This window comes from Sander vitreus, chromosome 21 (genome assembly GCF_031162955.1).
Source record: "Sander vitreus isolate 19-12246 chromosome 21, sanVit1, whole genome shotgun sequence".
Lineage (NCBI taxonomy): Eukaryota > Metazoa > Chordata > Actinopteri > Perciformes > Percidae > Sander > Sander vitreus.
The window spans coordinates 15,317,280-15,329,090 of NC_135875.1; the positions used below are offsets into that span (position 1 = coordinate 15,317,280).

The 11,811-nt window shown below is 41.2% G+C and overlaps 1 protein-coding gene across 1 annotated transcript; it reads right to left on the reverse strand.

The window, feature by feature from the left end:
* Window positions 1-1,162: 1,162 nt before the first annotated feature.
* ccdc78 (coiled-coil domain containing 78) lies at window positions 1,163-11,468 on the reverse strand. The gene is made up of 15 exons (XM_078280057.1): window positions 11,307-11,468; window positions 10,926-11,057; window positions 10,759-10,845; window positions 10,202-10,558; window positions 9,414-9,464; window positions 9,222-9,310; window positions 8,852-8,930; window positions 8,593-8,718; window positions 8,315-8,511; window positions 6,352-6,526; window positions 2,100-2,143; window positions 1,943-2,009; window positions 1,693-1,793; window positions 1,546-1,610; window positions 1,163-1,248 (listed from the first exon to the last, which is right to left on the reverse strand). Exons 1-15 carry the CDS (start codon window positions 11,376-11,378, stop codon window positions 1,163-1,165), a joined length of 1,728 nt encoding a protein of 575 aa, XP_078136183.1. The 5' UTR covers window positions 11,379-11,468.
* Between the last annotated feature and the right edge of the window lie 343 nt (window positions 11,469-11,811).

The following is an 11,811-nucleotide window of genomic DNA, read 5'->3' on the forward strand; positions in this document are numbered from 1 at the left end:
AACAGCAGATGATACCACTAACTACTCTATGGGACTTTTTTATACTATTTAAACAGTACCTTTGATTGTAATTTTTTCAACATGAAAGCAAAATAATAATTTTAAAGTTGTTTTTTGTTGCCATATTTATTAGACCAATTGAATCTAATAATTTGTATGATCACATACAGTGGTTAATAAAAAATAAAAAAAGTTGATCACAGACCAATAAAATGAAAAATCCAAAAATGTTCCAAGAAAACTTGGCACTAGCCTTGGGGACCAGCTGTGGTGCACCAGACTTCAACCTCTACTCTATGCATTTGCAATGCTACAAATTCTACTACTTCTCTTGCTTGTTGTTTACTCAGTGTATTTGTACAAGTTTGCAGCGGCCTCTTCAGGCACATCATTTGTTGGCGGTGCAGCAAAGAGCAACCTGGTTTTGATTTTCCCACAGATCTGCCGGTGAGAGGAGTGGTCCCCAGCACCCAGCGCTTTGGCACAGTGACTATGTTGGCACAGACCCAAGCCGAACCCCCCCCCCCCCCACCCCTTTTCCCAGGGCCCTGGGAGTGTAATGCATTACTAACACAATCCCACTTCCCATTCCTCTCAAACTTTCACACCCCTGCTCCCTCCCTCCCTCCCACGGCTGGCATGCCCCCTGAAAAGGGGATTGGGGTGACATGCGTATGCCCTTTTCCATCTCCTCTACTTTTCCCATCGTTCCCCAGAGTATTTTGGCTACACGTTTTTTTAATCTTTTTCAACATTAAACTCAACATAACTCTTACTGACATTTTTTAATGAAACATTTCAACTTTTAAAGTACTTTTTTTCCGTAAAGGATTTACCAATGCTAAAGTTATGCCAGCTATCGCACTATGACATGAAACCAAGCTACCAAAACACACTGGGAAAACTTTTCACTGTTAAAAGGGATTTAAAGGGAATAGATGCCTATTCACACACTGAGGTTATAAATATGAACACTCACTCACTCAAAAAAAAAAAAAAAAAGCCTGGCTTGTTTGCGCCACAGTTCTCAGCACGGCACTGAGGGAAAGTATTCACAGGCGTGTATGTGTCTGGGTAACATGTAATGACATTATTCTCACCAGAATGACCCCTCATTGTCACCACGCTTTCTTCTCCCGAGCTCGTGAAATTGACATAAGCTTTACAAACATTCCAGGCATTTTTTTCTCAAGGCCAGATTTCTTTGGGGGCCTTTCATAGAAAAACCACCAGTATGAGCAGCACCACCTAGTGATGGTGTAAACACACACCATACATTCTCCGGTCAAAACAAGGTATTCAGTTAGATATATATATATATATATATATATATATATAAGAATCCACTTAGAAAAGAATCAGTTTTAATTTGAATAAAACTAGCTTACTGTTTGTGTATGATTTCAATTAAATAAATGTTTAAATCTGAGATTTAATATGTATGAGATTTAACTTAAAAACAGTATAATGTTAAATTACATTGCAATATATGACTGGGATTCAGATTTTGTGGCCAGTTTTCTTAATGGAGTGATGAATTAGCACTTTGGGAACGCCCGGCCTCCTGTATCCCATGCAGTCTGCAGAGATGTGAGATCTCCTCTTTATACCTGCAGGTAGTGGTAAAGCTCAATGCAATGCTCTACTGAAAATGAACACCATATGACTTAACACATCAAGTGACTTCCTGACCTGCCCAGGTGGTTGTCAATATAGTCCTGCAACTCCGACACCTGCGCCTCTGCAACTGTTGCCCTGGTGATGAGAAGGGTGCGCTCCTTCTCAGAGTTCACCTGTTTAAAAAAAAGAAAGTCTTCAAATCACCTTCATCCCCGAAAATAGTTTATTTCTTCAAACTAAAGGTTTTAAGTAAGGTTGTAAAATTGTGTTTTTTGTGTGAAGAACGAAATTTGACAATCCAAACTGTAAGGAGTTTGTTTACCAGTGTAGAGTCTGTGATCTCCCTCAGCTGTTTCCTTATGTCCGTCCAGGATTCTTCGCATGCCGAGCTGATAAAGTTACATTTTTCATAACTTTTTATGACACAATCCACAGCTGACCACATTTGTCAATTGGTAAAATGCAAAAATGACACTCACTCCTGTTGGCTTAAATTCTGAACAGGCATTTTTAAGACAGCCACCTGCAACAGAAAAGTCAAGGTGAAGGTCTTGAATCCCCATAAACACATAAACAGTATGTATGTAAAACAATGAAGCAATATCAATGAAGATTTAAAGTGTGCGGCATAAACAGAATCTGAGATGCAATATTTTGCTAATAAGTGAAAACTGTTATGCATATTTAAAGGTCAGGCTTTCATTCAATTACATTTTATGAACTTTATTTTTCTTAAAGGGATGTCAGACGCTTTGAATATTTCTTGGCCCGGATGCAGTGACTTCCTGGAGTCCCTGCTGGTTGGAAGTCACTGCCCTACAGTTCAAATGAGTGTATATCCCAAAAAAAGAATAACGACAGTTAGGTGGGTAACTGGGACATACATAGAACCTCAAAATCCCATTGACACCTCTTTCCTCTGCAAATCTCACAATTTGAACCTGCCTCTGAAAACGGGCGAATCTCAACGAACCACTGAGTTGACGTCAACTCGGTGGCTCCTCCTCATTTGGCTCTGGTCTCTACCTTTGTCACGCCCAAACATTTACATAGACTACACCACTGATCTGAGATCAGGTAGTCTTCTGAATAGGTCGCGTAGATCTCAGAAATTGTATACATTGTTAATCTGCTATTTTATCACAAAATTCACTTCTGAGACTTTTTTTTGCGAGAAATCAACTATGTAGAGGTCAAATATGGGCCGTTTTACGAAAATTGATGGCTAATTGCAAATTTTGTCCGACTGTGTGTCGGTCACCGTTTCTGGGTTACTGGACTACCAAACGCCGCTGCCCTGACTGAGTTCCAGGGCCTGTAGCTCGCTGTCCTCCTTCCCTTCTTCCTGCTAAATGGCCGGTTTGTGTGAGTGAGAGCACGGTCAGAGAGCTTGTTACGCACCCAATCTCTTACCACAGGTTCCAGTTAATCTTATAATGGATATGTGTGTTGAGTTATTTAAACAAACGATCAGGGAAATAAACGCCTCTTATCCGCGAGTGTGCTGGATGGAGCGCTATCAATGAGACCTAGCTTGCCTCCTCCTAACGAGAACTCTGAAATTCACAAAAATGCCTTAAACTGAAATTGGACAAAAGTGTTAGCTAAGCTTTGTAAGACCTTAGAGTAGCTGTGATATACATGCCGTGACGAAATTCAAAGTGTAAATATACTATAGTTATGCCGAAAGTGTAGCTAGCTAGGCGCGATCTTTACCCATAGGATTGTAAGACCTTAGGGTAGCTGTAATATAAGTATATAATATAAATTCACTATAATAACCTTGGGAGCCGGCCAGCTCCCAAGGTTATTATAGTTTCGCATTTTTCATTAGTTTTTATTTTTATTTCGTTTTGACTTTTTGTTTTCAAATTCAGTTTAGTTTTAATTAGTTTTTAAAGCGGGTTTGCTAGTTTATTTTATTATTTGAAAATGCTTAGTTTTAGTTTAGTTTTTATTAGTTTTAGTCTTTTTAATGTAATATGGGTTATTTGTCAGGGGATTCAAAAAGGTCAGAAAAAGTATTGTGTAATAATAACTCAACAAAAACATCATACAATTTTAGAAATATGTATTCACAATGTATTCAACAATAACACCAGTACATAAAATGTAGCCTACATATGGTCATAAATATGTAAACATCAACGCCGCAGTAAGTGCAAAATGTGTAAGTGACATGTTCCAGGAAAAAAACCTAAATAGCCAACAGACTAAAGAAGACATGAACAGGTGTTTTGAACTTTGGTTCGAGTAAATTGGCGAACCTTTTGAAGTCAATCGACTCACACAATTGTGTAGACATCCCAGTATCAATCCACATATTAACCCACGCTTCCTCCTGCTTTTAGTGTATTTACTAACCAGCAGCTATCGGGTCGCCGGTGAAAGCCCTCCTGTAGTGTTCTCTGTCCTGCTGTTGTCTCTGTCATGCTGCCTGGCCCTGTACCCATACATCCATGCCCTGTACCGGGGTTAGCTTCTGTTTTGAGGAAAGGGGACTTTGCGTTCTTCTTTACCTTGTTAAGGTAAGCTAGGTTAGCCTCCTAGCTTGTGTGTGCTTCTCAAATGTACTTTCAAATTCGTGGGATTTTCCCCTGTAATAAATTGACCACATATTTTACCACCTTCCACTGCAAGGCACTTGCTTTTATCTGACACAGTCATAATCAAATAGCTAGGACTGCCGCTTTCTTCTGACTTTTGGTACCGCCATGATGCCAGGCGAGGGGCAGTGGCACGGACATGTTGTGTTCAATTTGACGTGGAATGTCGGAATTTCTGGGTTCCCAGTCGGAAACTATACATGTCTATGGGAAATGTCATGGTCGGAAAGATATAACGTTATTTGATCTATGAAAGACATTGACAAAGACGAAGACATAGGTCAATCATTTTATTTTATTTTAGTTAGTTTTGCAAACAGACATTACAGTTTTAGTTTAGTTATCGTTTTTTTTGTAATGCCTCGTTTTTGTTTTTATTTCAGTTAACGACAATGTTTTTTCCCCACCTCGTTTTCGTTAACGAGGAGCCCAGTCCGACACGTCTTACCAAATTTGCAATTAGCCATCAATTTTCGTAAAACGGCCCATATTTGAGCTTTATATAGTTGATTTCTGTACTCTGTACTATTTCTGTGTTCTGAAGTTAATTTAGTAACGAAATAGCAGACAAACAATGTATAACGTTGCAGTGTCTGAAATATGAGACCTGCTGTCTCGTCTCCAATGTATGTGTATGTGGTTTGCTCACCAATCAGCTCGCAGCTCATCTAAATATTCATGAGCATACCATATTTGGGAGAAAAGCTCTTGTTCCAAATAAAGCCATATTCACAAGGTAGTTAAGGGCCCAGAGAATAGCACTTGGGCAATTATCAGCCTAACCAATGTTACATACCGAATTAGGAGACCTTAAGGAACACTGTGAAATACCCTATATAATCATTCTATCACCCCTTTAAGCACAGGCTCATGTATTAGGAGCTGAAAAATAAAAAAAAAGATTTGTGCCGTAATGTTGTAATTTTGTTTTATAAAATTGGTATCGAAAAAAGTATTGTATAGGAACCGGTATCGAAGTCACGGTAATGATATCAGTACCAGTATCGCAAATGTTTTAAGGATACCCAGCCTTACTCAAACGCCATGTAAACGCCTTACCCGGTTAAAATCGGAGTTCTCATAACACGGTTAACAGACCTAGATAACTCCATTAGTAACCGGGGTATTCTAGCATGTATACACCTTAACTCGGGTAAGATCGGGTTGCGCGTCTGCGTATGCCCCGTAGGTTATAACTGCCCCTCCCCACCCCGCAGTAGTGGTTTTTGACCGGGAAATAATCTGTTATCGCTGTGAGTGAGTAGATGCTAAATCGGATCTGCTAGAATGGTCGATAGGTTTAGGCATGGGGAGTGGGGATTGGTTAGGGTTAGAGAAAGAATACCAGGGTAAGCCAATCAGAGGCAGAATAGGGCAGAATAAGGCGGGCCACGAGGCACGTCCTTTGACGTCTAGCGGCTCCGATCTAGCATCTACCCTGTGAGTGGAGATACAAACTGTTGCTATGATACAACAAAACAGCGTTGCCCGAATCAGCAACGGGCCTGCGGGAGCAAAGAGCATTCGGTGTAAGGCATACAAAATTAACGAAATGTACAGCACTGAAAAGTCATCCATGTTCTCCCGCTTTGGATGAATTATAATTATAAGACCATGTTGTCCATGTTGTCAACCGGAAGAAAAAGCCTTTTGCTGACCAGTCGTACGTTAGCAGAGCACCACGTACTGTACCGGAGGATGAGTTACTCCCATCATTCTTCCCCGCTCATGCATATGGAGAGAACTAGCATAACCCGGTTTTTCACTTAACCGAATAACCATACCCTGGTTGCTGCTGTGCATGTAAATGCACTGACTAACTGGTGACACTGCTCCGACAGTCACCATGACAACAACCCAGTTAAGATTTAATAGCAACCCATCTATCAGTGCTCCTACAGGATCTGCAGTCCACCTCTGCAGCAGTAAAGCTTTTTGTTGCCGTAGGACACAAACTTTGAAGTCATTTTTTTTCCAGTTCACTGCTCACAAAACAAATGCAGTTTGGCTTTATAAGGAAGTATGGACACAAAGAAGAATCCCAACAGACCAAATACAAGCATTCACCAGACAAAACAAAAGCAGATCAACCCACTTCAAAGCAGCCATCTATCTTTTGCCCCACCTGCTCCCGGGCCACCTGCAGCTGACCCTCCAGCCTCGCTTTGTCCTGGCGAAGGTGCTGGAGCTCCTTCTCAGTTTCATGTCGGAGCTCAGTGGGCTCCAGGCTGAAGCAGGCTTCTGGGGGTCCAGGGTCAAGACCGCTCTCTGGTTTGGCCAAGACCAACTCCCTCTGAACTCTAAAGAACACAGTGTATCGATGTGGCCAGTTACTCATTATGGATTAACTGGTAATTTGCTGTTGTTGGCAGTGCTGGTACCCTACCCCTCTAATCTTTGCTTTTTTATCATTTAAATACCAAGGAAAGGAAAATATCTCACATGTTCACAACTCATAGATATGCAACTTGTTATGAAGAGTCACAAGTAAACATGACTTTGTACTAAGGGCTCCTGACTAGGATTGGGTACTGTTCACATTTTTACCGGTACCGGTTTACTTAGAACATTTTGTCATTTACTTAGAAAATTTTTAAACTCCACACAACATAAAACACCTCCCTTCCTCCTCCCAAACCCGTCACTACAATCAAATAATCATATATTAATTTCTTACACGGCACAGGAACCTTTATTGTTGTATTTGTATTTTAAAGATTTTAAAGTATTTTATTTATATTATCTTATTCCATTTTAACCTGTATTTATTTTCTATCTCTTTTTAACTGCTCTTTAAAGCTACAGTGTGTAAGAATTAAGACTGAATCTCCCTCTTGCATTCGTCACGGTGCCACTGAGTGTAAGAGGGCGAAATGTGGAGGTATGTCCCTCTTTGGCTAATGTATTTTAAAGATGGAGGCGCTACATGGCTGCCGTCATTCGAGCGAATCACTCGTATGTATTCTGAATGATTCTGAATGGCAGATTCTACGCTTACGAGAATACTTTGATTAGTTGGTGGATGTAATTACACATGAATGAGTACATATTTGTGAAAGAACAAAGGGGTTTTTTGCTAAGAATCCACTCAAAAAATTACACAATGTAGGTTTAATGTTTTATGTAAAGCACTATGAATTGTCTTGTGGCTGAAATGTGCTATAGAAATAAAGTTTGCTTTGCCCTACAACCTCCAGCCTGTCAGACAGTCACCAGTGCATTGAGAACACTGTGGTGCCTGCCTGTCTCAGAGGAAGTGTAACCGCACCGCGACCGCTTTCGCCTTGCCTTTATATTATATTGCAGCAAATGGTGTCTTCGTGGAGTTTTGAAAACTGTAACCACACCTGCTTTATCGGCATTGCCGTGACTCACTGTGACTTTGCTTCGCTCTGCACCGCACCTCTGCGTGTCAGAGCTGAGCCCCGCTGTCTGTCAACATGCAGAGAGGACAGATAAGCTTGTGCTTACACGCTCTCAGGTACCGAAATTTCACACCGATTGATTTAACGTGAATCGGTCCTCGGTAGCACCGACGTAATTCAGTACCCAAAAAAGCACTGAGTTCGTTATTCATTCACTCAATACTGGTGTAGCAAGTTTCAGCTAGCCTGGGAAAACCATGACGAACTTCCGGCAAATTTGCTCTGCAAGTCCGTCTGGCCAAGAGCCCATTCAAGCCCATTTCCAATTTTTCCAAATCCAATCACAACCGTTGAGGCGGGCTTTACACGATGACGATAGTGCAGCGACGGCAAGCAGCTTTTATGTTTACATTCAACATGACGGCCACCGAAGCGCAGCAACCCGTTGATGCCGCTGTCACTGCTACGTCACCCAGATCGTTGGTCTGATTGGTTGAAGGACTTTCCAATTGCGCCCAGAGGCATTTGAGCGGCGTCCATTGGTGATGGGCTGTGAATGAACCTTGCCCAGACCCACTCTCAGTTACAACTGAGAACGGTCTGGTGTCAAACAGGCTAAGTTTCAGCAGCATGTTTATGGAATATGTCTAAACACTGAAAAGCAGGGCACAAAAAGATACATACCCGTGTCTACACTAACAAGTAGGCTTATTGCATACTCACCTGTATGCAATAAGGAGAGCATGATGGGTCTTGGTGATCTTCTGAAGTCTCTTCTTATAGGAGCGAGCAGCAGAGGCGAGCTGTTCCTCCCTGACCCTGTAGGATGAACGAACATCCTGGAGCATGCTGTCCACGTATGCCCTCATCTCAGAAGTCTCTGAAGGGCTTTTACCTTCTCCAACTCCATCAATGTACTCCTAAGACATTGACAAGGATGTTGTGTTAAACATTGCCCCACATTACTTTGTAGAAATGATTGTGTGAGCACAGCAACTCACAGCTAAGTCCTGTAAATAGCACACAAGCCTTGCACGGTATTCCTCATTCAGCTCTTTGACTTGAAGCTGCAGCATTGAGTTCTCTTCTTCTACCTCCTTCACTTGGCTCTGAGAGCACATCAGGGCCTTGGATAAAAATAAGAAAAACATGATTTGACACATTTCCACCAAGTAAACATTAATTCAGAGGTTGCAATGATAATATCTACAATCATTTGAGAAATGTTTTGTAAATCAGTATGGGATTGTTCATACTCACCCCACTCTGCTCAAATAGTTCTTGCTGTTGATTGTGGATCGCTCTCTTGTTCTCCTGGTGGGCTTTCCCCATTGCCACCCTGATGACCAAACACATGCTCAACAACAAGAGAGTAGTGACCAAAATCCACAGACAGCCACATCACAGGGGCAACACAAAGAGACCACATCACACACACAGCAAATAAAGCCACAGCTTAGAAAAAAAATCAAAGAGGAACCACAGAGCAGATATGCATGTGGGATGAACACTGGGACATAGATCCTGAGATGGGTTTGGCTGTTTTGATGCCTGGAAATGGAAAGATAATGATGTTTCATCGTAATTAAGTTTGTGCACGAGTAAATGACAAACACTGTCTGGGCCTTACACTTTCACCTCCAGTTTCTTCAGCTGCTCCTCGTAGCTGTTCTTCATTTTCTCCAGCATGTCTTTGATCTCATCTTGGTTTCCAAGTAGCTATGTGAGAGCATATGAAGAAGAAACAAAAGGCGGCAGTTAGTTTACTAATGCCTGTTAAACATATGTGTTGATATATATGTTTTGTACAAAAATACTTAACAGTTTTTTCCATAGATTTTTGCTCCTTGTCCAAAGCTGCCAGATCCTCAAGCTGTAACAGTGATGATATAAAAATGGAATAAACATTTAAAATAAAACAATATTTCAAATAGAACATATTAGTTCTCTTGAGCAAGGCACCGAACCCCCGACTGCTTGTTCCGGGCAGCCCCCCTCACTCTGACATCTCTCCATTAGTGCATGTATAGGTACTGAGCATATGTGTGTAATAACAACAGAGTGAAAACATTGTAATTTCCCCTTGCGGGTTTAATAAAGTATAAATTAGTATTATTATTAAAAAAAATGTTTATGTCAAAAGAAAATGTGTTTTTTAAATATGCTCTTTTCTTGCCTCTAAAAACACATTCACTTTCTTGCATGATCAAAGCTTTGGCAGTGAGTAAAACATGGGAAATGATGTGGGAAATATTAGTCTTGTATACACAAAGGTTCAGTAAATCAGCATGCACTGGTTGCATGAACTGTTTGGAGAAATATTAGCAACATGATCTTCATAAGTCAAATTTTGCTTTATCATTTTACACATGGACAAGAACATGTTCTGCTTATGTTGAAACTGAATAAAAAAAATGTTTTGGATCGCTGAGATTGCACTTAATATGATCTGTGTTCCAGCAAAAGTTCCAGAAACTATGGAGTGACATGAACTTAACTTAAAAGGAATTAAACTAGGGACTAAAAGTCCCTTTTGCCCATTCATATTTACATTTCCTCTGCATCTCAAGAGCAGTGAAGATGTCAATGAACACACTGTCTGGGCCTCACCTTGACCCTGTTACGTGACATGCGGCTGATCAAGGCCCGCACCCTGTCCAGCTCACCGTGCAGGCCTTGGGTGGTAGTCTTCACACTCTGCTGCTGCTCCTGCAGCTGCCTACGGAGGGCGTCCTGGGCCTGGGCCAGTGCCAGCAGCTCAGCACTTAGCTCTTCACTCTGGGCCAGCTCTTCATCATGGGCTTTAGCCAGAGCTAGGTAGTTCTTCTTCAGTGTGGCGTACTCCTCTGTCCAGTCTTGGCCGCTCTTCTCTCCCACTTTCAGACGAGCCTCAGCAGACTGGAGTTCCCTGAATAAGTTGTCTCGCTCCATCTCAAGCTCTGTTATTCCACCTGCTTGGTTCAATATCTAAGGGGGGGGGGGGAGACAGTGCAGCACAGGCAGATTCAGGATAACACTGAAAACTCAATTTAACCCTGAGTAAACGTTTTCCACAAGCGTTTATAGGCATATTTAAGCTTCTTGTCCTAAAATCCTCACTGATCAAATAAAGTCTACATTTCACCCACTTCTGGTGTACCACTACATCACTTCAACCAAACCCTCACCTTGTTTTTCAGCTCAAACTTCTCTTCTTCAAACTGCTCTTTCATCTTGTTTGTCAGAATTTTCTCCTCCACAAACTCCTTAGATATCTAAAACAAATTGGACAGGGAAGAGAATTTTTTCTGGTTCTATACTGAACAGATACATACATTGCACATATGAACTCTACCTTGAGTTTTTCCTCTTCACTCTGGACCAGCCTGCAGGACAGATCTGTGTTGGAGCTGGCCAAGTGGCCCAGTCTGCTCTCCAGGTAGCCCACTTTGGTGAAAAGGCGTTCATTTTTGTCACGCAGCTGCAACTAAAGTAAGGTGAACAGAAATTACACATTATACACATTTTCTACCATGTTGGCTGTATTGTAGCTAAGGTTACATATCAAAGACAACATTATGCTAACAGCCTCTACGTGTGTTGCCTGTTCATATTTCCCCCATTAAGCTAGCTTACTTCAGAAACCAACTACCCAGAGTGATAGAGAAAGACATTTCAGGAGGAGAAAGTGTAAATTAACCTCTGCATATTAAGACTGACTAGTGTAATTACTTACATTTTCTTCTGTCAGAGCTTGAAGTCGCTCCTGAAGTTCATTTGAAGTTGTCTGGTGGTCCTGTGTGTCCATCTTTACTCACGGTCAACTGCTGCTTAAATTAATGCACTCACTGTTTCCACCAACAATATGTTGCCATGACCTCGACAACACCGAAAAAAAACGGTGTGGGTTGTTTTTCTTCTCTTCTTTTCTTGCATTGTTTTAGACTGCAAGGAAAATAAAAGCACTAGACATGTCAGTGTAAATGTTATGGAGAAAGAAATCGTTTTAACTGCTCTCTGGTGTCTTTGACTTTCACCACTTACATTAACTTCAAACTAACTAGTTAATCCTGTTGAAGATTAAAGCGTAGTTAGTTTACAGTGTTTCCCTCTACATTAAATTATTGCTTAACATATTTAGTGATTTAGCCGTTTATTGTTTCAGCCTGGGAAACAACAGGGCCTCTCTCCATATGTATTTAAACCACTGCTTCTTCTAACAGAGGCCTAAATTTGGTAAA

Bases quoted from the DNA above. Each gene is read 5' to 3' on its own strand.
- ccdc78 (XM_078280057.1), bottom strand. From the start codon at position 11,378: ATGGACACACAGGACCACCAGACAACTTCAAATGAACTTCAGGAGCGA. The intron at 9,465-10,201 runs GTGAGGCCCAGA...TCACTGTTACAG, and splicing joins TGTCACGTAACAGGGTCAAG to CTTGAGGATCTGGCAGCTTT. The intron at 2,010-2,099 runs GTGAGTGTCATT...TAACTTTATCAG, and splicing joins CAGAATTTAAGCCAACAGGA to CTCGGCATGCGAAGAATCCT.